This window comes from Panthera uncia (genome assembly GCF_023721935.1).
Source record: "Panthera uncia isolate 11264 chromosome B2 unlocalized genomic scaffold, Puncia_PCG_1.0 HiC_scaffold_24, whole genome shotgun sequence".
NCBI classification, from domain to species: Eukaryota; Metazoa; Chordata; class Mammalia; order Carnivora; family Felidae; genus Panthera; species Panthera uncia.
The window spans coordinates 118,818,145-118,846,017 of NW_026057580.1; the positions used below are offsets into that span (position 1 = coordinate 118,818,145).

The 27,873-nt window shown below is 46.8% G+C and overlaps 1 protein-coding gene across 1 annotated transcript in view; it reads right to left on the reverse strand.

Annotated features, from left to right (window-relative positions):
- WDR27 (WD repeat domain 27) overlaps nt 1-27,873 on the reverse strand; it is a 157,979-nt gene that overhangs the window by 61,484 nt on the left and 68,622 nt on the right. The window contains exon 21 of the mRNA XM_049654682.1: nt 17,616-17,714. Coding sequence (XP_049510639.1) covers nt 17,616-17,714 — 99 coding nt within the window. The remainder of the gene's footprint in view (nt 1-17,615; nt 17,715-27,873) is intronic.

Here is a 27,873-nt window from a genome sequence, read left to right on the forward strand (position 1 = left end):
GAAGAGAGACTCTTGAACGTGAACGATCACTTGCAGACGAGCATCTGGCCGCAGCCACGAGGGACGTTTCCGGCAACAGTCCCGCCTTCGTGTGGACCCGCTGCCTCTGCGGGGTAGCTGCTCCGGGTCTGCACGTCCCCCTGCTCTGGGGTGGCCTCAACCCAAACGGTGGGTTGGCAAGAGCGCAGCAGGCAGTGGGAGCCCCACAGGGCCACAGAAGCACCCAGAGCGTGACGGGGTGCGTGCCACGGAGGACGTGTCCTCGACACCCCCCTCCCACCGCGGTGCGGACCACCCCTAGCGACCTGTGGACACGGGCTCCAGTCAGCGTCCGAGTGGCCAGTGAAGAATGCACCTGGCAAATGTGATTCCCTCTGGTAACACGTGAACAGAGGCCAGAGTGTCCCCTGGTTGAAGTGACATCTAAATGCAGAGGCCCCGCTTTTGTTCACTTTCCCATCCCGGTTTTAGGAAAAGTAGTCTAAAGTTGGGTGTCTGGGTTCACTGCAGTGGCTGCATTTTTTTCCTTCTTTTCTCTTCCTTCCTTCCTTCCCTTTCTCCCTCCTTCCTTCCCTACCTACCTTCCTTCCCTCCCTCCCTCCTTCCCTTTCTCCCTCCTTCCCTTTCTCCCTCCTTCCTTCCCTCCTTCCTTCCCTTTCTCCCTCCTTCCTTCCCTCCTTCCTTCCCTTTCTCCCTCCTTCCTTCCTCTCTCCCTCCTACCTTCCTTCCCTTTCTCCCTCCCTCCTTCCTTCCCTTTCTCCCTCCTTCCCTAACTTCCTTCCCTCCCTCCTTTCCTCCCTCCCTCCCACCTTCCTTCCCTCCCTCCTTCCTTCCTTTTCTCTCCCTTCCTTCCTTCCTCCCTCCCTCCCTCCTTCCCTTTCTCCCTCCTTCCCTCCCACCTTCCCTCCCTCCCTCCTTCCCTCCCACCTTCCCTCCCTCCCTCCTTCCCTCCCACCTTCCCTCCCTCCCTCCTTCCTTCCTCCCTCCCTTCCTTCCCTTTCTCCCTCCTTCCTCCCTCCCCCCCCTCTCCTTCCTTCCCTCTCTCCCTTCCTTCCTTCCTCCCTCCCTACTTCCTTCCTTTTCTTTCTTTCTTTCCATTGGGAGGAGGGACTTTATTTTTCATTTCATGGCTCTTTCCTTAACAGTGATACTAAGGCATATGGACAAGAGCTGACTAGAAGACCCCCTCTGACGAGATCTAACTGTGTCTGAGTCCTGGGGGCAGACAGCCTTGCTGGTCTGAATACTCACCGCAGCCCCAGTAACAACTCTGTGACTCTGTGGTCAGGTGTTGGGAGAAAGGAGACTTGGGGACCACTCTGCATAGCTTGTCCAGATGTCTCCAATTCTTATGTTTTAATGAAATTACTTTGTGATTCTGCTTTAATTTTCTGTAATTTATCCTGTGTTTATTTCGTTTTCTGAATGTGAAAATGGATTTAAACTTAAAGCACCATGGACTCTTTAGAGCTTCACCATTTAACAGATTCAATGCCAACAGCCCGCCAGCCCCTCCACGCGGATGTGCGTCTGTGCAAAGACACTGCCGAATGAACGCGCGTGACTAACCATCACTGAGCACGCACACGGCCCCCTTCTGTGTCTCACGTGCTCGTCCCGGAAACTCCAAGGAAGCACGCCCGCGTCGTCTGAGCACGTTTTAAAAAAACTGGCAGGCGGAGATTTTGTGGTGACAGATATCGCGGAGCGCCCAAATTCCCCTGTTGTTCTACTTGAGTAGAATTTTAAGTTCTTTAGACTTCACTGTGCTCCCACTTATGGTAAAGAATTGTCAATATTCAACACACAAATATCTTTGATGGCAGGTAACTGGCGCCCCTCCAGCTGAATGGTTTGCCCGCTTGAACCGAAGGCAGTCAGGCTTCTGAGACGCTGAGTGATCCGAGCCTCTGTGCATACTGAGCTCTCCGTAGCCACGGCCACAACTAGAGCCTCAGCACCTGCACTGGCATCACGGCTCCCCGTGGCCGGTGTGGCAGCCCGTGGGCCCCGGAGGCACACGGTCCTGGCATCTCGTCTTCCGGCAAACCCGGAAGCCACGTGGGACAGAGCTGGGAAGGGTGCCTGGGTCGCAAGCACAGGGGCGGGTTAGGGGACACACAGCAGGAAAGTGCCACGAGCCACGCCACACTTCGGGTCCAGGAACAGAAAAACCAGCCCCTCGCGTCCCTTCCAAGACGCTGCTGTTCTAGTTCAGCTCAGACTGAACATCAACAAAGAGAGGAACAAACGGGCCGTGATTATCTGAGGAGGGAAGCCGTCGCCGAGAGGAACGCTCTTTCCACTTGAGGTGACCACGGAAGCTGGACAGCGAAGTCTACGCATCTGAGGCTTACGGCTTCAACCCCAAGGTCTGGAAGAGCTTCGTGGCTCGGCAGGACGGACGGGCAGACGGACGTGGACGTGTGCGGCTCAAGGAAACCTGACGGTCTGTGCGGGGATAAGACGTGTGCCGCGAACACCAGCAATTCCTCTGACCGAGGAAATACGAAAAAGAGGCGTAACCTGCCGGCAACGTGCTTTCCTTAACGGCCCTACCTGCGGCTCAAGCGTCTTGGTTCAAATCGTTACTGGGAACGTGCCATTTTAAACACGGAAACAGTGTGGGATGCAGTGGGGGTACAACCAACGGGAAGTATTGGAGCAGTGTGGACCCTTGGAAAACGTCAACGTCAGAGGACCCCACATCTCAAGTTCTTGGAGCCGCAAAATGAATGCCGTTCGTGCACAGCTCCTTTGTCACCGGTCCCTGTTTCCGCCACGGTGGTGGCCACACGGCCAGCCTCTGCTCTGGTCAGCAGACGTGACGCAGAGTCGCGAAGGAGGGCCAGTCATACTTCCCAAGTGGGTACGTGATGAATCCCTCCCAGGTTGTATTATAGCCTAAGTTTTAAACATAAAACACTCTGTGTTTCTAATGATTTACTATTCTGAAGGCTTGCAAAGCAGACTGCTTTCAAAGGTTAATTTTCTAGAATTCTGTGTGATGTGCGTTTTTGCATCCATGAGATAAATGCCCTCAGGTGAACAATACTGTAATTGCTAGGCAACATGGAAATGAGTAAAGATGTTAGAAATAACTGTGCTGCCATAAGACACCAGAACGCAGATGGACTTACTTTACCCGAATTCAGCGAGCATCCGTCTGTTCTGTTCCGGCGATCAGACTGAAGACAATGCCCCCCCCCCCCCCCCCCCGAGGGACTCAAATTCTAGTGGAGAAGCCGACATCTGAACCGGAAGGCTGAGGGCACAGGGCCCTGCGCGCTGCACACAGGTCCGTAGCCGGCGGTTCACACCTGAGGGTCAGACGCCGGCTCGACTTCACGGAAAGTCACAGAGGACGGCATCTGAACGGGGTCCGAAGGCCGACAGTGGAGGGGAGAACGCATCCCGGAGATGGTGTCCACAGAAGAGCGGGGACCCCGCCGGGCTGGGCACGGAGCCCCGGGGCACAGGCCTGGATGGCGGGGTGGGAGCAGGCTCGGTGAAGCCGGATGGACCTGACTGGCCGAGCTGAGGCGTTTGAACCGAATCCACTGGGCAGTGGGGAGGAGGAAAACAATTATCACTTACATTTTCCTAAAACCTAGAAACCTAGAGGAAAAAATATAAACTGTAACGTAGAAGAAGAAAACTGTGACCATACTAGATGCGTGAGGTTGATTCCAATATAATCCGGTGATTAGACAGGGTGATTTTCCAGAACAAATCAATGAGCCTTCAATTTCACAGTGGAATCACAGGAAGACTGTAAAACACTTCGGGGGTGGTGCTTGGAGAGAGAAGAATGTTCTTCACCAGACGATTACAGTGACACGCATACCTTCGGGAGAATAAACCCAGTTAATGAAGCTAAACTACCTCTTCAAATTGTAAAAGATTAAGTATTCAACACGAGACTTCACCCACACTCTGAGAGTCAACTGATTTTCAACGAAGGCACTAATGAAATTCAGTGGAAAAAGTATTTTTAGCACGTATTACTGGAGCAAACAGATATTCACGGGAAAAAAAGAACCTTGACTCGACTTTTCTCCGTGCCCCAAACTACGTCAATGCACGGTGGCTGTGCAGGCCAGACACGTGGTGTTCTTGCCCCGTGTGACCCCTCCCCGAGGGTGGGGGGCCCTGTACACGGAGCCTGTGCACAGTTACGCCCGAGACTGCGGCACCGTCGCGGGGGGAGCCGTGAGGAAGGGTGGCCGACAGGGGTCCGTTAACGGCCGACGGCCACTTCCGGTCTGTAGCCAGCAAGAAGCCGAGGCTCTCGGTCCTACAGCCACACGGATCCCAACCTGCCAACGACGTGACGAGCACGGAAGGAGATCCGGCCCAGGAGACCCTTGGCTGAGCAAGGGCCCTGGGCAACACCTTGGTCACGGCCAGGAGACCCTGAGCTGAGAACCCGGTGAGCCACACCCAGACTCCTGACCCACAGAAACCGTGAGAACAGAGGTATGGCGTTTCGGCACAGTACGTTTTTGCTGATACGGCGGACCCGTGAACGGCGTGGGGGTTCGGGGCGCCGGCCCCTGCTTGTCGAAAGTCCACACGTGATTTTGGCTCCTCGAAAACATAACCACTAATAGCCCGCCACGGACCAGAAGCCTGACCGCTAGTCAGTTAACACACATTTTGGGTGCCACGTGTATTGCATATTAAGTATTCACAGTGAGGTCGGCTGGCCAAGAGGCAGCACGAGCACGGGGCTGTGCTCTAGCTCCGGGGGACCGCGTCCAGGTGGAGCCGCACAGCCCACTCCACGTTGTTCGACGGTCCGCCTACCGTTAGGGGACAAGCGGGAGCAAACACAATGGGTCAGAGGTCTAAACACAAACAAAAACTTCCCGGAAGAAAACACACAGAAAATCACTGCAGGCTTTGAGTTGGCAAGATTTTTCAGACAGGCCAGAAAGCACCAACCATAAAATAAAAGTTACACTTCGTAAAAAGTCAGCATTTATGTCATTAAAGGATATTATAATACAAATAGACATGCCCCAGACTTGAGGAAATATTTGCAACATGTATACCTGATCTGTGATAGTATCTGGAATACATTTTTTTTAAAGTTCTATAACTTGTTAATAGTAATAACAAACAGTTAAAAATAAGGGCATAATCACATGATGTAGTGTTCAATATCACTCATTATTAAAAAAATACAAATTAAAACCACAATAAAAATGCCACAATGGGGGCGCCTGGGTGGCTCAGTCGGTTAAGCGTCCGACTTCGGCTCAGGTCATGATCTCACGGCTCATGACTCCGAGCCTCGCGCCAGGCTCTGTGCTGACAGCTCGGAGCCTGGAGCCTGCCTCAGATTCTGTGTCTCCCTCTCCCTCTCCCTCTCCCTCTCCCTCTCCCTCTCTCTCTCTCTCTTTCTCTGCCCTTCACCTGCTTGTGCTCTGTCTCTTGAAAATAAACGTTTCAAAAAAATTTAATTAAAAAAAAATACCACAATAGCTAAAATTAAATAGACTCACAAAACAAGGCTGCCGCAGAGCAGGCGAGAATGTGAACGGCGCCCACTCCGGAAAGCTCACGAGCGGGTACTGAGGCTGAGCACGTGGCCGGCCCACCCCCACCCCCCATCCCCCCACCGGTCCGGCAGCCCTGCCCCCATCTGCTTGCTCAGGAGAACCAGGAACGCATCACCACACAGACCTTTCCAGAAGTGGCTTTATTCACGATCGGCAAACCGATACACCAGAGGCTCCTTGGCTGACACAACAGAAAAGCTCTCCATCACATAAAGGAGTGGCTGCTGCGACACGTAACGGCACAAAGGTCCCGTGGCCATGGAGTTCTGGAAACGACTGACACTGGGACGCTCTTTGCTCACGGGTGTGGACGCGGGGACTGACTGGGAAAGGCATGTGGAAGGTCCCGGTGAGGGGAAGTCCTGCATCTGCAGGCAGCGTGGGTCACACAAGCGTGCACCTGTCCACACTCACAGACCCGCAGTCTGGGTCTGAGTGTGACCACAGTACCTCTGTGGGAGGAACAGAGTCAGCCGTCCAACGTGACTCAGAGCACATGCTTATTTAACACAATTGTAGATAAACCGTCAACACTGACTGCGTTCACCTTCAATCTTTCCTTTTTAATTCTTATTCAAAAAATATTTTAGTTTTGATTAAAAACATCAAAGTAATGTCTCCCAAAGAAGACATCCAGATGACCAACCGACACATGAAAAGATGCTCAACGCCACTCCTCATCAGGGAAATACAACTCAAAGCCACACTGAGATACCACCTCGTACCGGTCAGAGTGGCTGAAGTGAACAAATCAGGGGGCTATAGATGCTGGCGAGGATGTGGAGAAACGGGAACCCTCTTGCACTCCTGGTGGGAATGCACACTGGTGCAGCCACTCTAGGAAACAGTGAGGAGGTTTCTCAAAAATTAAAAATAGATCTACTCTACAACCCAGCAACAGTGCTACTAGGAATTCACCCAAGCGATACAGGTGTGCTGTCTCAAAGGGGCACATGCACCCCAATATTCATAGCAGCACTTTCAACAATAGCCTAAGCATGGAAAGAGCCCAAATGTCCATCGATGGATGAATGGATAAAGAAGATGTGGTTTATATATACAATGGAATACTACTTGGCAATGAGAAAGAATGCAGTCTGGCCATTTGCAGCAGCGTGGATGGAACTGGAGGGTATTAGGCTGAGTGAAATCAGTCAGTCAGAGAAAGACAGATATCATATGTTTTCACTCATATGTGGAATTTGAGAAACTTAACAGAAGACCATGGGGGATGGGAAGAGGAAAAAATAGTTACAAACAAAGAAGGAGGCAAACCATAAGAGACTCTTAAATAAAGGGAACAATCTGAGGGTTGATAAGGGGGCAGGGGTTGGCGGGCACGGAAATGGGTGATGGACACTGAGGAGGGCACTTGTTAGGATGAGCACTGGGTGTTGTATGTAAGTGATGAATCATGGGAATCTACTCCCAAAGCCAAGACTACACTGTATACACCATATGTTAGCTAATTTGAGAATAAATTATTTTTTTTAATTTTTTTAAATACTTATTATTTTTGAGAGAGACAGAATGCAAGTGGGGGAGGGGCAGAGAGAGGGAGACACAGAATCTGAAGCAGGCTCCAGGCTTCCAGCTGTCAGCACAGAGCCAGACACAGGGCTCGAACTCACGAACCTGAGATCATGACCTGAGCCGAAGCTGGACGCTCAACTGACTGAGCCCCCCAGGCACCCAACAAAAAATTATTTATAAAAAAATACCAAAGTATAGAAAATTGCTTTCTCTATCTTGCTTTCCCCTTCACATACTTAAAAAAAATGGTCAGGATGAGGATTAGTAATAAAACGGAGACTGTTTTCATTGCCATTTTCTATACTGCACAATATTTTAGACTTGAATATGCACTGACCGTGTAAAATCTGACAGATGCCTCTTTCACTGTTCCTAGGAGCCCTGATGTCTGTAAGACCCTGTTCACTTCAAGATATTCTTATAATTTGTAAAAAGTAAGAGGGTGTTGTGTAAATCACGCCATTATATTCCCCACATGATTTGAGACATTCTGGATTCAAGCAAGTGTGACCTTCATTTCATTAGAAATTGCTCTAAATTCAATTTTCCTCTTGACTTTACCATCTCCTATAAATGAGTAGGACTCACTGAAGAGTCCCGTGTTTGAGACAGGGTAACTAGCGATTTTTGAGCACATCTGAATTTGGAATTTTCTCACTGCTGTTCACCCTGGGACGCGGGTGCTGTCCGTCCCTGGCTGGGCAGGAGGCAGGCAGGTGCACCGCTGTACTCAGAAAGAAGCCTTGGGTCCCAGCCGCATCCTTGCTACTGAATGACACACGTGGGTTTTCTGGGGAAAATGGGTGGAAGCCAGAGGTTACAACCCAGGAGACGAATGTCTGCAGGCTGAGCGGTCTCAGGAGGGTGGCCAGGACACCAGCTCCCAGTAACTTAATGCGGAATCTCTCCCGGCGTGATCTGAGGCCCGCCTGTCCCAAAACTCCAAACCTCAGATGATCTTGTGGAAGTTCACACTTCTAGCATCTTCCACGCATCTGCGGAAACAGAAGGTCCAGGACAGGGGCCAAAACATCTTGATTTCCAGAAACACTTACTAGACCTTTAGGTAAACTCATTTTGCTTACCACAATTTCCCAGCACAAGTGGAAATAGATGCGGTATTCGTCCAGAGCACGTGAGCCATCAATCTGCAGCCGCGCAGGCTGTTCCTCTGGACCACTGCCGGCGAGAGGGACCACTGCCCTCCCTCAACTCGAGTCCCGGAGTCAGTGCTGCCACGGATGGTGCGCGCTGCCCATCATTTGTGTTGCACGCAGACTCCAAGGCGCCCTCCCTGTGCCGGGGGAGCCCTGACAGGCCGACCGTCTCGTGGCTCCGCCTCCTTCCCTTCCCCCCAACAACTCCGGGGAGCAGCCAGAACTTGAAACCAACGCCTTATATACATTTGTGCTTCCTCTTCTTGATTTATTCCTCCCATAGGTTAAGCCTGCATTGTCGCGAAGGATCGGTTTCTGGTACAATATTTTGGCTTTTCTAGAAAATTACTTGCATATGAAAATAAGCAATGTGACAAAAGCAGGCTTCCTATTCCTCTAGGCTGTGTTACATTTAAATTTATGGCTTGGCTGTTGACTTTGCTATAATCTGCAGAACGTCTTCCGAAAGGAAGGTACTTGGACTGTTAGGTTCTTCGGAATGAAATTAGCTTTCAGAATGTGGGCTTGATGAGATGGTCAGGAAACATCTGAGAATGATATATGTTTCAGAACTAGAACGTTGTATATGAAAACAAATTTGAAAGCACTCAATGGCTAAAAAAAACAGTGTTATTCCCACATTAATAAAAATAGAATATATATTGCCTTCCATAGAATAAAAATAAGCAACTGTTTTGAAATCTTGATTTAGAAGTCACTTCTGGTGCACAAATCCAGAGTGAAAAACATTCCTCGTGCCCGGGGCCTCCCTGCAGAGGAGGACATAGGCTCCGCTCTCACTTCTGCCCACGAAGGTCCCCCGCACTCTGGTCCCGCCTCCCTCCGGGGCCCCTTCCCGGCCCTCCCTTGGTGGCACCGTGGCTCCCGTGCCTGTGCTCACACAGCGCCGTGGGGGCACCGTGCCGGGCGCACCGAGGAGCTAAAGTCCGCTTGTTGGAGCCCAAATCCTACCGCTCACCACTGAGCTCACCCAGGCCAGCTTCTTTGTGCTGCAGTTTCCTCACCCGCCTGCTCCATGAATGATTAAGTGTCCACTTCCTAAGGATATGATTAAATAAAGCACGTGGAATGCTGACTGTCACACAGTAAATACCTGTCAAGTACAAGTAAATGCTTACACTGAACTCAAACCTTTTTTTTTTTTTTTTTTTTTTTTTTTTTGGCTCCCGGTAGAAATTAGACTTGGGTGCGTGGCCAAGAAAGAAAACTCTAAGTAAAATCCACTCCAGCCATCTGCACGGAGGCTGGCGTGCAACCTGGCGGCAAAGCGTGCTGGCTTCAGAGACAAAAGGAAAACTGGACTTGACACCTGGTTTGAATCCAGAAAAAGGCGGGCTGGACCCTGGCTGCGCACACGGCCTTGGCCAGCGCACCCCGGGCCCTCCGGCGCCCGTCCGGTGCACACAGGGTCACGAAGCCTGCTCCACGCTGTACTGTGTCACATCTGTGCACACGTTCCACAAACGCACGCTTTATACAACACAAAATAAAGACCATGTCTACCAAGATCCAAAAACCACCACACGCGCACACAGATCCCACATCGTCCCGATCCTCTCAGTGGAGAAGACGGCGATTCGACAATCACAGAGATCGTAAAATTCAACAACCTAATTTTACAGATAAAATCAAGGCTCAAAACGTTTCCTGTGGAATCACGTGGCAAATATACAGGATTCATCATTATCATTTAAATCTCTTCAGGAGGTAACTAACTGCGGAAACAAAATTAATAGTAACACGTGGAGTCTATGATGTTGGAAAGTAAAATGTGCCACACGTATAGCGTGAAGACCTAGACAGGAGAAACAGACGCTTACTGTCTGTCATAAGGTTCCCACACTGTGGTGGCAACAGGTGACAGTGGAGGCCCACGGTCCCAATGAAAGATACGTGCTAAAACCTCAGCTTGCGAGTGACACTTGCGCGAGCGTTCCACGAGGCAAGCAAACGTTCCTGATGAATCTAACCTGATAAACGAGCGATGTCTTGCAACATGAGTCGTACCTGACGCCAAACATCACATGATCACAGCTGAGCCGATGGTGCTTCTGTCTCTTCTCTCGCTGCGGGACGGTGGGTGATCGTCTCCCACACTCGGATGCTCGGTCTCAGGCCACCGGGTCTGGCAGAAATCGGTGATTTTTCGGAACGTGGGAAGGTGCCCGCGACCGGCACTGGTGTATTTTTTGTCACTTCGAGGCACCTGTGAACAGTCCTTTGCTTTTCCGGACAAGCGTGAGCTTAGGAGCACTTTGCCTCATTCTGCGTCAGGCTTCCCGCAGACACAGACCCTTTCCTCTGCTGCCTTATTGCCGCTTACGTTAAATACCGTAGATGACAAGAGTTTATTCATACTGTACTGAGTCAACATCCGTGTGAGTGTATACAGCGGCCCCCATGCAGAAAAAGGTGGAAAAGAAAGGCGGTAGGAAGGAGATGCTTACTGTGGAAGTTGAGACGGAAATCACCGAGAAGTACGAACGACGTATGCGAGCGGCCGACATTGCAAGAGTTTACAAGACGTCTACGTCTGCGTCTCGTCTGCAGAGGAGGAGGAGAGAAGGGCGGGGGAATCCCTCACTTCAAATGAGGTTAGGGAGATGTGTAAAATGTGGGAAACGGTGCAAAATATTGTAGAAAAGCACCAGACGAATACGGCCGTAGCAGTGAGAGTGATGGATCTGTTTAACGACGATGCAATGTCACATTTCTGCGAAATCCTCAAAAGGAGGCAAAAGCAAACGTCACCCGATAGGCTCCTTGTTAAAGTTGTGGGAAAAGAAAAAGATTCCGTTGAGCCAACAGACGGCAGTGATTCCGTGAGTGATAGTGAGAGTCGTCCTACACAGTAACCCTCCTGTCTCTTGTCTCCCTCGCACCAGCCACAAAGGTTTTCAAAGGGAAGTGCAGGTTAATTTGTTTTTCTTTATATTTTGTATTTTCTTACTCTTTTGTATTATATTACAGTATAATCATTTTTATCCAAATATTTTTGGGTTGTGGAACAAATCATCTGAGTTTCCATCATTTCTTATGGGGAAATTCGCTTTGATATGCAATTGCTTTGCATCACAAGCATGTTTCTGGAACGAATTAAGCTCGCAAACCACAGTTTTACTGTATATAAGTGGCACAGCAATCTCAAATGAACAAAACAAGGAGTTACAAAAGCCAGAAAAAGTGAAGAAGGAGCTGTACAAAAGTATCTAACTGAACCAAAAGGAGGCAGGGAAAAGGAACTGAGTATCAAATGGGCAAATATAAAAAAGGTAAAGCAAGATGAGAGGCTTAAACATGATCTTATCAATAATATTATCAAATGGACCAGCCTAAACACTGATTAAAAGGCAGAGATAGTCAAATTGGTTAAGAGAGTAAAACAAATCTAAATACCACCTATAAGAAATGCACCTCAGCAATCCCTATCAAAATAACACCGGCATTCTTTGCAGAGCCAAAACAAGCAATCCTAAAATGTCTATGAATCAGAAAAGACCCCAAATAGCCAAAGCAATCTTGAAAAAGAAAACCAAGGGTGGAGACATCACAATCCTGGACTCCAAGCTGTATTACAAAGCTGTAATCATCAAGACAGTATGGTATTGGCACAAGAACAGACACTCAGATCAATGGAATAGGATAGAGAACCCAGAAATGGACCCACACACGTATGGCTAATCTTCGACAAAGCAGGAAAGAGTATCCAACGGAATAAAGACAGTCTCTTCAGCAAATGGTGCTGGGAAAACTGGACAGAGACAAGCAGAAAAATGAACCTGGACCATCTTCTTACACCAGACACAAAAATAAATTCAAAATGGATGAAAGACCTAAATGTAAGACAGGAAGCCATCAAAATCCTCGAGGAGAAAGCAGGCAAAAACCTCTTTCTCCTGGCGATAGCAACTTCTTACTCAACACATGTCTGGAGGCAAGGGAAACAAAAGCAAACATGAATTATTGGGACCTCATCAAGATAAAAAGCTTCTGCACGCTGAAGGGAACAATCAACAAAACTAAAAGGCAACCAACAGAAGGGGAGAAGATACTTGCAAACAACATATCAGATAAAGGGTTAGTACCCAAAATCTATAGAGAACTTAACCAAACTCAACGCCCAAAAAACAAATAATCCAGTGAAGAAATGGGCAACAGACATGAATAGACACTTCTCCAAAGAAGACATCTAGATGGCCAAACGACACATGAAAAAACACTCAACATCACTCATCATCAGGGAAATACAAATCAAACCCACAATGAGATACCACTTCACACCTGTCAGAATGGCTAACAACAATTCAGGCAACAACAGATGTTGGCAAGGACACGGAGAAAGAGGTTCTCTTTTGCATTGTTGGTAGCAATGCAAGCTGGTACAGCCACTCTGGAAAACAGTGTGGAGGGTCCTCAAAAAATTAAAAATAGAACTACGCTACGACCAAGCAACTGCACTACTAGGTATTTATCCAAAAGATACAGGAGTGCTGACTCGAAGGGACACATGCACCCCAGTGTTTATAGCAGCACTATCGACAATAGCCAAAGTATGGAAAGAACCCAAATGTCCGTTGGCTGATGAATGGATAAAGAAGATGTGGTATCTGTATAGAGTATTACTCGGCAATCAAAAAGAATGAAATGTTGCCATTTGCAGCTACATGGATGGAACTGGAGGGTATTGTGCTAAGTGAAATTAGTAAGAGAGAGACAAATATCATATGACTTCACTCATATGAGGACTTTAAGATACAAAATAGATGAACATAAGGGAAGAGAAGCAAAAATAATATAAAAACAGGGAGGGGGACAAAACATAAGAGAGCTCTTAAATATAGAGAACAGAGGGTGCCAGAGGGATTGTGGGAGGGGGGGATGGGCTAAATGGGTAAGGGGCATTAAGGAATCTACTCCTGAAATCATTGTTGCTAACCAACAACTAACTAACTAATGTGGATGTAAATTAAAAAATAAATTATAAAAAAAAAAAAAATTTGCACTTCAAATAAGAGACCCACACAGGTTAGAAAAAAAGAATACAGAAAATACTATCCTAACACTAATCAAAAGAGAGCTGGAGTGGCTATCTTTACCCCAAAGTGTATTTCAAAGCAAGTAAAGAAAGAGACCATTTCCTGAGACTGAAGGGGTCCGTTCACCAAAAGAACATAATCCTAACCTAACAAAGGAGCTTCAAAACACCCTAAACAACATCTGTGGGCATCAGAGGGAGTAAGAAGTTGTAGACAGAGGCATGCACACCAGTCTTACCAGCTGATGAAGACACAGTCGGCAAGGACACCGGACGTGAAACACACGGCAGTCCCCTGGCCAGGCGGCTGTCCGCAGCACAATCTTCCCCCAACAGCAGACACAGACCGTGAAACCAAGTTTTGTGGCTTCAGGCCACACCACGTATGTTCTCTGACCACATGTTGTTAAAGGGGAAACCAATAAAGAGAGATGGGGGGCAAGTCCCCACATACCTGGAAACAGAGAAGCACGCGCAGAGAACCCGCAGACCAGCAAGGAAGTCAAAGGAGAAGTTGGAAAATGTACTGAGCTAAATGGGGGTGTGGGGGTGCGCCCAGAGTGGGGCTGGAGGGGAGCACATGGCACCCCACCCTCCACTGTCACCTGTGAGGTGCAGGCAGGCCTAGGACACGTCCTGTGAGAAAGATTAAGTTAAACTTGTCACTTTCGTTGGTCACAGCAAACCTCCTACCACTGCAGACTTTCCTTAAAGGCCACGGGAAGGAATAACTCAGCACCCAGGTTCTCATTCTTCTCTACCTCAAAACCAATAGGAAAAATGAGCATTTCTACACTGCGCAAAAAACCCAGGCTTTCTGATCATTGAACTCACCTGAAATTCAATATTCTCTCAAGTTAAATCGAAATTAGACCTCTTCGTGTCAATCCGCAAAAGCATCTTGAAAGCAAAATGGAAGAGACCGTCCCTCCCGCGGCTGAGTGCCGGTAACGGGTCAGGTCTGCGGGGAGAAGGGAGGTTCCGGAGCATCTGGCGGTGAGCGGACGGCAGGCGGCGGCAGCACTCCTCCATCAGCCACCGCACCGACCGCGAGGCCGAGAGGAACCTGTGCGTCTCAGCCTCGAGCCTCTGCTCAGATAAACGTGAGTCAAGAAAACAGCATGATCCCTGGAGTCCAGCGCCCGGCCCGACTTTTACTAGACGCGGCACGTAACTTAGCACAAGGTGTTGCAGCGCACATCCCGGGCAATGTCTCCGAGCGGACTTTCCCCCACGGGAAGCAGAGGCAATAATAACCAACCGCTCACTTTCACTGTGACTATCAGATCAACCTAATAAGCAGGTTCCTCCCACATAAGCAAGTTGGTGAACATCACTATTTTAGGTGTACCATCCGGTCCTGACCCTAAAACCTGCCTCACTTATCTTTCCTCTCTATAAAGTCCTATCTAAGAAGCCAAATTGGAGAAACAGTTTCTAAAAAGGACAGTTGGGTTTCCGTTTGGAGAATTCAGAACGTACGGGAGCTGAATTTGGTAACACCACCACCCACGTCTGTGCCCGCAGGGACAGCTGCACAAGTGTGTGGCCATTCAATTAACCATCACCGGAGATGTCCTCGGGTTCTCTCTAAATACGTCTCCTTCTGGAGTTTTCCGGGTTGAACCAGAACCGTGGGAGGAGCCCTGAGTGGGGCTGAGACCCATTTCCCAATAACCACCGACTAAAGCAGTCAGATTGAGAAGCGAGTCTGGGTCCTCACGAGCTCCCCTTGGAGCCGGGCCGCACGCAGGGGCGGAGCAGTGGGAGGGGACCCCCGCACCCCTGCTCAGCCTCATGGTTTAGAATCATCAGGACACCGGGCTGGGTGGCTGTCAGTTAAGCATCCAACTCTTGATTTCGGCTCAGATCATGATCTCACGGTTCACAAGATCAAGCCCCACATCAGGCTCTGTGCTGACCACACGGAGCCCGCTTGGGATTCCGTCTCCCTCCCTCTCTGCCCCTCCCCCTCTTGTGCTTTTTCTCTCTCTCTCTCTCAAAATAAAATAAATGAACTTTAAAAACAAAGAAGTAATAAATAAGAAGTTCAAATGCTGCTGACAAAAACCAAGGAAAATGACCCCTTCCCAGATACACTTAGGTTATTTTTCCTCAGCAGAACTTAAAGTTAGGTGACCTATTTGAAACATGCAGATTTAAATTTCTTCCTCATATGCTTAGGAAATAAAATTTTCTGAAAGGTTTGACAAAAGGTGACTTGGGAAGAATACCAGGTATTTTAAAGTTCCTAAAAGTAACAGTATTTTCTGTGTACTTTTATTTGTGTAATGATCCACATTGATTAATTCTACTGACCTCACTATAATCGTAGTTTTAATAATTAAAGCGAATGGCACTTGCTCAGCTCCTAACGCTACCAAACTAACAGCCGGGCAGAAAAAGAGACCTGTTCATCCAGGCGTCCTTCCACAGTCAACAGTCAGAATCCCTTACAAAATGACAACACATCAGAAAGAAAGGTAAGCAAACCAACTGTCAGGAGACACAGCGACCAACGGAACCAGACTCAGAAATGACCCAGATGTTGGCACAGTCAGGCAGGAACTTAAATCTTACGACAATAAGTTAAAGATTCTACTGTAATTCCATCAGAAAGATAAATCTTTGAAGAGAAAACATTTTCTAGCCTAGAATAATTAGAACAAATCCAGGTTCTGTACCTGAAAGAGAAAACAACAAAGTAAAAAGCAAAACCGAATCTACAGAACACACCGTAAATACGGAGGGCAATATGGCAATTTTAAATTAAAAGCTGGATCAGTCAAGAAGCAAAACGTTGGGCCCACAGATCAAGACATGAAGGATATAAACAAGCCATTTAGAAATGAAAGAAAACCCTCAACTAATTAACAGCATATGGAACAACGCACAACCCTCACGGTGTCCAAAGGAAGGCGAGTTAAAATGATGAGCTACCGTGTCTTCGGAACGAACTTAACAGAGGTAATGAAAGTGCTCGTATCCGGACCGGTAAGGACGCGAACAGCGGGGAGCATTTTGAAATCCCGTTCTCGTGGGTCACATCTGCCGCTTCTGCGCATCGGAACCATCCCCGCGACGATACAGACCCACGCAACGTGGTCCGACTGAGACTCTTCCGGTACTCGGAGCAGCTCCTCACTCAGTGATGCTAAAAGGCATTTCCGTGCCAATACCGAATTGTCAAAGCAGCCGGCATCCCCCCGTGGACAGGCGCCCACGCCAGCCCGCCCCGCGCGCCTCTAAGCCTGCTTCCGTCTTCTGCCCTCTTCCCTCCTGGCCGCCCGTCCGTCTCACCAGCGCGACGTCAAAGGATTCAGAAAGGAATCCAACGACTTCGAAAATACGCCGGAGAGACTCAGAATGGGTAAGGACAGCACGGATTACCGACCAGAAAGGCCAGGACCGACGGCATGTGTGGCGTGGCCTGATTACGTAGGGGGTGAGCGACTCGTGACCACACGAGCAGAAAACGTTTCAACCGGAGCGCCTGCAGCAGGGGGCCACCGGCCGCATCAGGGTTACCGCCGGGACGAGGCGCGCGAGGACCTCAGCGGCACGGGGTGGGGGCTCTGTGGTCAGTGCCGGCACCGGCCTCGCGCATCCGGTCCTCGACATTCAGTGTCACCAGGAGCCAGACGTGCCCGAGAGTCCAGGGTGCCCCTGACGGCAGCAGTGTGCCGCGGGGGGGGCGGGGCGGTCCACCTTCGTTCACACACGCACACACGCACACGCCGGCCGGACCCACGAAATCGCACGCCGATGCAATTCTCTGAATCCACATCGCCGTACGCTCACGTTACCAAACGCCACCAGTCTTCACACACAAACCCGTCCACAATTTAACACAAGACCACACACTCTTTCCGTGTGATTGATGTGAAGCTGATGTAACTCTGCTTTCATGTCTCCTCCTAGTTAGGCCGATCTCTTTAAATGCTGTGGTCCTCCTCCTGCACCCAATTCTTTTTAGGAGACACTCCAAAACCGTTTTCTCACCTGCCCTGGGACTCGGCCCGCCCGTGTTCACACCCGCCCGAGGGCACGCCCGCGTTCCCCGCAGCTCGGCTCCCAGCAAGCGAACGGGATGACACAGACCGCCACGCGGAAGAACACGCCCTGCGCTTCCCTTTCTCCCCCAGCAACGGTCTGGTTCCCACGTCTGTCTCCCTGCACGTGACGAACACTGCTGGGTCACCTTCAGCGTTCCAGGGTTTCGCCAAACACAGGCCAACACAGGAAAGACGCCGGAAGCCGCGTCAGGAGTAGACGCGCCCCGCCCACACGAGCAGACCGTACCTGGGGGGCCGACGGGCTGAAGGCCACGCCAGCGACGGTGTCCGTGTGTCCGGCCAGTCTGTGAGAAAACGTGCTCGAGCCCAGTTCATACACGTACGCCTGCAAGACAGACAGACAGACAGACAGACAGACGGGGCTCCATGATGAAAGGGCCGACGGTCCACGTGAGTCGCGCACAGCAGAAGCGCACCCCACGGCCGAGCGACTCCGCGGCAGCCGGTCACCTGACGGGCCAGCACCGCCTGAGCCGGAGACCCGACTCGGTGACTCACGCCTCTCTCCTCCTTGCCTCTCGGACCTTTATTGTCTCAGTGGACCCACAGCCCCTGATGCCTCCACAGTTCGGCCCTGCCTGCAAGTCCCAAGCGGAGTGAAAAAGCGGTTTATGTCCTTTTCCATAAATTTGAGACAAAAACATGTACACACCTTGCTTCCTACTAAATTAGCTTGGAATCGAGCAATTCAAATACTTGGGAATTTTTTCTATAGTATAGCTGTTCTTAAAATTTTAAATAAAAACATACAATACTGTCTGATGGTATCACCATATGCATATAAAAAGATATGTATAGAGAGAGCTGGACAGATGCATGGATATTTAGAGAGAGAGGCCATCAAATACTTCATTTTAGGGACACAAATCTGGTATCGGGATACCATCCCGATGTGATAGAAGAGAGGAGAGACCCATTCTAATTTTTAGGTAACAAAATGTGCAAACAAGTGGTTTGTGGACTCTACTGGTAATAAAAAAGAAATGCCACGTCACAGAAAAAGCAAGACATCTACGTGATTCCTTCTTCCACAAAAAGTCTATTTCAATGGACAGACGAGCCCTTCAAATTTACAACTTCCAAATGATTCTGTCATGGGCTAAACAGCAGCTCCTGAAATAAAGTCTACAAACAGAGATTGTATACATCTTGAAGCGGAAATATTTAAAGCATGTTTTTGTTGGGTTTTTTTTTCTGCTGTTGTTATTGGAAACGTGCTTATTTGAAAAGCAGCCACTGACGTGTGTGCTCCCAACAGTTCCCAAAGGAGGCTGCTGCTGCGGGCCCAGGGACCCCACTCTGGGGACTGTAACACTGAGGTTTGTCGCCACATACGGGACACCGCCTGGCATGCCACCTGGCATTTGCGTGACATCTCACAACACCCATAAATGACGCCGTGAGGCCGCGAGAGAAGAATCAGTAACGGTTATTTAAGAAACTGCCTCTCCTTTCCTGTATGCAAATGCTTTTAAATGAAACCTACCTTTTCTCCCAGAAGAACCAGAAGGTTCTTGAATGAAATGAATCTTTCTGGTCATGGCAAACCGGAACCATGAGAATGACAGTCTGCAGCCACAAATATCAGACATATTTTATTAGGTGCACATTCGTCACAACCTGCCCTTTCAAACGGCAGCAACAGTCGGCCCAAACGGACAAGATGCACCTTGTCTGATGCTGAAAACACAGGAATGGCCTGCAACCCGTGTGCGGAACACAATGTTTTGATTAGATGTAATACTAGTTACTCGATTCATGAAGCCACCTGTCCCCATCAAAGGGAAATAAGCCATGGCTAAAACGTACTCAGAAAGACGAAACGTAAAATAAAACCCTACAAAGTCAGTCTTACTCTGACACTAATGAGCCCTGAGAACGGGCAGCGTCTTCTCACAAAGGATGAGGGTGTGGCCCAGCCCACCCGGGAGCAGGGAAGACGCTTCGCTGTTCAAGACGTTTCACAAAAACCGTCCGGGACTGAATGTACCAGTGAAAAAGATGATGTTTTACAAACACAACTAGACCAGTTCATTATGAATGTTTTGTAATTCTGCTGAACCGCATCCTTGAAGGTGAAGCTGCTTTCGTTTTTCTGTCTCACGTTATTCCTGCCACGTGTCCTTCATTTCCCTTTGCCTGGATTTTCTCCACAGAAGAAATGGACAAAAGGATCGCACACAGAAGTTCACTCTGTGTCTGAAGCTTAATTAGTGTTGATGTCGTCCCCGGGGGAATCAACGATCACATCACAGACATTCACTTTGTTTTTTAAAGTATTTCCAGAAAGGATGTTTCTCAGGACTGTGCATATTGTCTTAGATCACTGAAGTTTTAGTTCACAAAAAACTTGTGAAGTTTTCTAAGAAGGCCAAAGTGTTCAAGATTTAATACAGAGCCCTACTTAAAATCCCATCAAGACAGAAACATCGCCCACCTCCTGCAGAAGCCAAGACTCTGTCCGAAAGCCCCTGATTCGAGCACGTGGAGCTCTGTGGCCACCACCAGGTGAACACTGGATGTTAATGGCGGGGCTGTCCCTCAGGTTTGGAGGCAGAATCACGACCCCCTTCTCTCGGCAACCTCCATCAAGGTCCGGCAGACGCCGTGATGAGCTCTGCCCTGGCCCTGCCCCTTCCCCTTGAGGAGCCCCGCGAGGAGTCCCTGGCCACCACGGATGGACCGCTGGTCACCTGACAGACTCATACACCTTGGCTGGCGGCCGCAGCCGCTTCAACAATCCTGAGCAAACCTTCATCAACTTTGTCTCTAATAACAAGCCGGTCTCTCTCAGCGTCCTTGGCCCTATGACCAATGACATGGCCAGTCATCTTAGTATCTGGTAGTTCATTCTTTGAAAATGTGATCTTATAGTGAAACATCGGGGCGGGGGGATCTGGCAAAAGAGCCGCTTACGTCAACCCTCAGCGTCGGCGGCATGTGAAGGGAGCCGTCGCAGTCCAGCCACAGCTGTCCACGTCATAAGATTCGAGCAGGCGTCCAGGAGTGCAGCTAGGAGGCTCGTCTGTTTACCCGCACGGCGGACACCACGGTGCACTGCTACAGGGGAGACTCCGAGGGTCAGAGACGGGGCCTCAGAGCCCACCTCTCTAGAACCTGACAGCCTCCTTCCAGCAGTGGGGCTCGCACGATGGAAAACCCCGGTCCTCTGTGTCTAGTTCTATCTCCAAAGTCCGTGCTTGGCTTTTAGTACGAAAAGTTTCAAATATATACCAAAGTACAGTGGATTGCACAACCAGCCCGTTCGTACAGAACCAAACACAACATCGTAAGACTTTGCTCTACTTGCTTCAACTGCCATACCTTTGTTCTTTACTTTTTCCCTTTCAGTTTTCGTGGCTGAATAAGTAGGAAGTATTTTTAGCCAATTGCTAAGATAACGTCCCACGTACTTTGTAAGTATCTCTAAAAATACGGACATTGCACACACACCTACGCTGCCACTTTACGCTGACCTAAAATAAAGGAAGTCCTGGCCAGTCACACTGATCACAGTTGTTTTCGGTAAGCAGGACCCAGAGCAGATCTGTGCGTTGCTGTCACGTCTTTCCAGCACCGCTGTTTGGAGCAACGCTTTCTCTCCCTGGCTCTCTTCCATGCCATAGACTTGTTGACGAAATGGGGTCCGAGTCCAGAAGAACATTCCAGCCAGAACTCGTCGGCCTGCCCGTGTGTGACATCTTTCGACTTGCTCCATCATCCTGTGGATGGGCCCTGAGCCAGAAATTATGCATAAAGACTCAATGCGGTTCAGGCTCTACCTTTTTTCCACAAGAATACTTTACGGTGGATATTAACGGGTGTGCACTTCAAAATGGCAGTAGGAATGTACAGTATCTAAACTGTTGCACAGTGAGTGACGCTAATGTTGGTCGGGAGGTTTGGCTTGTGACATGACGTCCCTCGGAGACTGTAATGAGGTCCACCTAACACACGTGTAAGCGCACAATATGGCGCACTTACACAAGCACAGTGTTCTCCAGCAGGGCTCCAGACCACTTCGTCCTGCACAACTGAAATTCTGTGCCCTCTGGCCAACGTCTCCCAGCTGCCCTCCCTGCTGGCAACCGCCACCCTACCCGCTGCTTCCATGAGTGTGACTGTTTCAGATTCATCTAAGTGCAGTTAGGCAGTATTTGTCCTTCTTTCTGTGATCGGCTTGTCTCACCTACTATAACGTCCTCTGGCTCATCTATGTCATTGCAAATGACAGGACTTCCTTCTTTTTTTAAGGCTGAATAACATCCCATTGTGTCGATTTACTCATCCATCCATAAACACTGAGGTGGCTTGAACCATCTTAGCTACAGTGACTAATGCTGCAGTGACGTGGGAGAGCAAATCTCTCTTTGAGGTCATGATTTCAATTCTGTTGGACAAATACCCAGGAGTGGAATTACCTTATCCTATGGAAATTCTATTTTTAATTTTCCAAGGAACCTCCACACTGTTCTCATGGCGGCTGCACTGGCTGATATTCCACCACCAGTGCACGAGGGTTCCAATTTCTCCGCACGCTGGTCCTTCCCTCCTGGTCTTTTGACGATGGCCATCCTGACAGGTGTGAGATGGTATCTCACTGGTTTTGATCTGCATTTTCCTGGTGATGAGTGATACTGAGAACCACTTCCTGTACCTGCCGGCCACCAGTGCGTCTTCTTTGGAGAAATGTCTAGTCAGGCTGCCTGGGGACCACCAATCTCTACGTGATAGTTTCACTAATGATGACATTCACCAAAATCAATTGTCTGAGACCACAAGAGGGTAATTTTCTAATTCTACCATTCATCCCACTTGTCTGGAATTCTTCCCTCAAAAATAACTTTTCTTCTTCAAATAGGGTATCGGGTTAACTTGAAATATAGTCCAAACAGGAAAGGCAAGACAAAACCTGAATTATTTCCCTTAAAAAGACATGGTTCTGTAAGGTATTGGTACCCTAGGTACCTCCAAATGGGGAAAAATAAGGCTTTATTTATGTTTGTTTTTGTCTTGCTTTTAGTTATCTCATTTTTGGATTGTTATTTAAAAATCATGAGATTTTTAGATACATAATGTTTTCAAACCAATTACAGTCATTATTCTTTCGATGCTCCATTACGCCTTCTTTGGTCAATAGCTTTTAATGTTGCTTCCTGCAGCCATATTATATGACCCCATAGCTCCTCAATTCTCCTTCATTTTCAGCACAAGATGTCCCTGGCTCATCTGTGAACTTTTTGCCACATACCTGAAAGGAGCTATTCATCAGAGAACTCTGGTTCCCATCAGTGGGGACAGCAGGTAGAGGGGGCCACAGGTCATGAAGGGCAATGCTGGAATGTCAGTGCTTCTGAACATTTTCAGTGGCTGATGCTAGTTAACATGTGCCTGTTTTCATATTTGTGCACCAATCCCACACTGCTTTAATTAGAGACTTTCTAACATGTTTGAATAACTGCTAAAGCAAGGTTTCCCCCCGCCTCATTATTATGCTCTTTTTTTTTCCAGGGTGTCTTGACCATTGTTACTTGTTTGTTCTTTGAAATAATTTTACAATGTGATTGTCTACCTACAGAAACACCTGTTGAATTTTTTAAATTTTTTTTTAATGTTTTTATTTATTTTTGAGAGAGAGAGAGGCAGACTGAGCGAGGGAGAGGCAGGGAAATAGAGGGAGACACAGAATCGGCAGCAGGCTCCAAGCTCCGAGCTGTCAGCACAGAGCCCGATGCGGGGCTCAAACTCACAGACTGTGAGATCATGACCTGAGCTGAAGTCAGACGCTCAACCAACTGAGCCACCCAGGTGCCCCTAAAACCTATTGAAATTTTTGTTGCGGAAGTGTTAAGCTTGCAAATTACCTACAAAGAACTGACTTCTTTATGAGACAGAATCTTCCCATTCAAGAAAAGTTAAGACATTTCATTTTTCAAGATTACATTTCTGGAAAAAAATAAAGTTTTCTTCATAGAGGTTTTGTGGGGTTCTTGTTAAGTTTATGCCTGAACATTTTATCCTTCTTAAGGCTCTTCTAAATGCATTCTCTTTCTTATATATCATCTCACAGGTTTTTGTTTTTATATGTAAAAAACATTAAATTCCATATATTAATTTAAGTCCCACTATTTCTTGAATTATTTTATTGTTTATAACGACCATTAATTCTCTTGGGTTTTCCAGGGGCACCTGGATGCCTCAGTCGGTTAAGTATCCAACTTCAGCTCAGGTCATGATCTTGTGGTTTGTGAGTTCGAGCCCCATGTTGGGCTCTGTGCTGTCAGCTCAGAGCCTGGAGCCTACTTTGGATTCTGTGTCTCCCTCTCGCTCTGCCCCTCCTCTCTCTCTGTCTCTGTCTCTCTCTCTCTCTCTTTCAAAAATGAAAAACCTCTCTGACCTCAGCCACAGCAATTTCTTACTTGACACATCCCCAAAGGTAAGGGAATTAAAAGCAAAAATGAACTTCTGGGACCTCATAAAAATAAAAAGCTTCTGCACTGCAAAGGAAACAATCAACAAAACTAACTAAAAGGCAACGAACGGAATGGGAAAAGATATTTGTAAATGACATATTGGACAAAGGACTAGTATCCAAAATCTATAAAGAGCTCACCAAACTCCACACCTGAAAAACACATAATCCAGTGAAGAAATGGACAGAAAACATGAATAGACACTTCTCTAAAGAAGACATCCAGATGGCCAACAGGCACATGAAAAGATGCTCAACGTCACTCCTCATCAGGGAAATACAAATCAAAACCACACTCAGATATCACCTCACGCCTGTCAGAGTGGCCAAGATGAACAAATCAGAAGACTATGGATGCTGGAGAGGATGTGGAGAAACGGAACCCTCTTGCACTGTTGGTGGGAATGCAAACTGGTACAGCCGCTCTGGAAAAGAGTGTGGAGGTTCCTCAAAAAATTAAAAATGGACCTACCCTATGACCCAGAAAGAGCACTGCTAGGAATTCACCCAAGGGATACAGGAGTGCTGATGCATAGGGGCACTTGTACCCCAATGTTTATAGCAGCACTCTCAACAATAGCCAAATTATGGAAAGAGCCTAAATGTCCATCAACTGACGAATGGATAAAGAAATTGTGGTTTATATACACAATGGAGTACTACGCGGCAATGAGAAAGAATGAAATATGGCCTTTTGTAGCAACGTGGATGGAACCGGAGAGTGTTATGCTAAGTGAAATAAGTCATACAGAGAACGACAGATTCCATATGTTTTCACTCCTATGTGGATCCTGAGAAACTTAACAGAAGACCATGGGGGAGGGGATGGGGGGAAAAAGTTACAGAGAGGGAGGGAGGCAAACCATAAGAGACTCTTAAAAACTGAGAATAAACTGAGGGGTAAGGGGGGGGGTAGGTGGGGAGGGTGGGTGATGGGCACTAAGGAGGGCACCTGTTGGGATGAGCACTGGGTGTTGTATGGAAACCAATTTGACAATAAATCTCATATTAAAAAAAAATGAATCAACATTAAAAAAATTTTTTAAATAAATTCTCTTGGGTTTTTCAGATACACAATCTTATCATCTATGAATCTAGACAGTTTTAACTGTTCCTTTTCAACTATAATGTCTCTCATTATCTTGCCTAATTTTATAGGTAAATACTCCCAACATTATAAAATAGTAATGGAATCAATGGGCGTTCTTACTTTGTTCCTGATCAGAAGCTGCTTCTACTGTTTTCTCATAAGATGCTGGCATTTGGGCAGGGATGAGTATTTTATCATTTGAAAGAAGTATTTATACATTTATCTTGTAAGGGGTGTTTTACATGAAATGAATGGGGAACTGTGTTAAAATGGCTTTTCTGTTTATATGGAGAGGACAGCACAATCTCATTACATTAGTTAATGGCCTCCTTGATTATTGGGCCATCCTTGATTTCCAGGAGCATAGATAAGTTATTGTGACTTTGTGGTCAGATTCTGCTTATTCTTACTCAAGATTTTTTTAATTTATATTTACAAGTATAACGTAGTTTTCTGAAATTTTATTGAGTTATCATTAAGTTGTATTCATTTCAAAAAAATAATCTGGATGCTTTCCTTATATCTTAGAGTTATCTGAGACCACTGGATTTTAAAAAGTTTGGTAAAGTCCCTTAAGAAATCATCTGGGTCTAGTATTTTTTGTAGAAAAGCTCTTGGAATTTTTAAAAAATTTCTTCTATAAAAACTAACCCATTAATTTACTTGTCTTTTTGGGAAATCTTTGATATATTTCCTGCAACTTATCCATTTCTATATGGCTTTCATATTTATTTGCATAAACTATGAAAAGCAGTTTCTTGGTTTTGAAAAGTTCCCCTATTCCATGTTTCTTTTCCTTTTTCCTCTTCATCATTTCTTATTAATTATATATTAAGCTTTGTCTCTTTCTCAGAAATTTGGGTTAAAGTTTATTTTGTAGTTCATGTTTTTAAAAAATAAACACTTTCATGTTTTCTCTCTTCTGTCTGCTTTTATCTCTATCAATTCCTTGCCCATTTATATTGTGGTTCCTTTTCTTGCTTTCTAGATGGATATCTAATTAATTATTGTTCCCTTTCTTAAAACCTGCTCCACGCATTTCTTTAGTTGTATCCCAGAGACACTGACACATCATGTTATAAATATCATTATTTTTAAGAAATCCTACAATTTCATTTTTCTTTACGTTATTAAACCACGAGTTCAATAATAGAAATTCTGTATCCATACAGAAGGAACTTTTCTTTGTATCCCATTACCAAGTTATGGGTTGACTGCACTGTGGTGAGAGAATGACATTTTTGTTCTTATTTTAATCTGTTGTGCTTTTCTCTATGGTTTCATGTATGGTTAATGTTCCCACATTTGATGTGCATGTGGAAAGAAATTACCATTCCTTGTTGGCATGCGACTACGTCCACGCATGTCTATAAGATGATGCATTATTGATTATGTGGTATAGGTTTTCTGTAACATTCCAGTGCTTGTGGAAGTGCTTCGATCTGTGGAGGACTAAGATGGATATGATAAAGTCCTCATTATTGGTGTCTGGCTATTTATTGTTTCATTTCTTATATGTCTGCCTTATGAATTTACTCTTCTGCTTATTTTCATTGATGAACAGACATTGTGTTATATTTTCATTGGGAGTTTTATCCTTTGGCATTATAAAGTATCTTTGCCTCATTAATTTTGGGGGGTTAAATTATGACATATGTAATATCAAGACCATATAATCTTCTTTACTTTTATTTTCTCTTGCCTGATACACATTTGCTCATCTTTTTTTTTTTATATATATATACTTTCTGAATCACTTGGCTTAGAACATTTCCTGTATTCAGCATAAACTCAGATTTTTCTTCTTATCTATAAGATCCAATCTAAGTGTCTTTATTTTTTTTTATTTTTTTTTCAACATTTATTTATTTTTGAGAGAGAGTGTGAGCTGAGAAGGGACAGAGAGAGAGGGAGACACAGAATCTGAAGGAGGTTCCAGGTGCTGAGCTGTCAGCACAGAGCCTGATGCAGGGCTCGAGCCCACGAACCGTGAGATCATGACCTGGGCCAAAGTCTGGCGCTCAACCGACTGAGCCACCCAGGTGCCCCTGAGTGTCTTCTTTTAAAACTTGAGTTTATTTTACTTGAACTCACTAATATAATCAATATACTGATCTCAGTTCTGTCCAATTGTTTTATTTTTAATTATACAGTTGATCCTTGAACATAGGTTTAAACTGTGCGGGTCCACTTATACACAGACTGGTTTGATAACTACAATATTGCAAATCTATTTTCTCTTATGATCTTCTTAGTGACTTTTCTCTAGCTGACTTTATTATAAAAACACATTAAAAAAATACATTACACAACACATATAACACAGAAAATATGTGTTAAGCAACTGTTCGTGTCATGTTAAGTCTTCTGCTCAACAGTAGGTTACTGATAATTAAGTTTGGGGAGAAGCAAAAGTTGTATGTGAATTTTTGGGGGCGCCTGGGTGGCTCAGTCAGTTAAGGGTCGACTTCAACTCAGGTCATGATCTCACAGTTCAAGAGTTCAAGCCCCACATCAGGCTCTCTGCTGTCAGGGCAGAGCCGGCTTTAGATCTTCTACCTCTCTCTCTCTGCCCCTCCCCCATACACGCTCTCTCAAAAACAAATGAACATTAAAGAAAGAGTTACATATGAATTTTTGACTGTGCAGGAGGTCAGTACCGCTAACCCCCATGTTTTCAAATGGTCAGCTGTACTTATAAACAAAGAGAGCTTTCATTTTATGATTTTATTTCATGTTTGGATGTTTCCTCTGCCACTAAAAAACCCAGCTATTCAAGGTCTTCTGTGGTTCCGTATAAATTTTAGGATTATTTGTTCTAATTCTGTAAAGGAATTGTATTGAATGTGTAGATTGCTCAAAGCAATTCTGAAAACCGAAAACAACACTGGAAGCATAACCATCCCAGATTTCGAGATACAC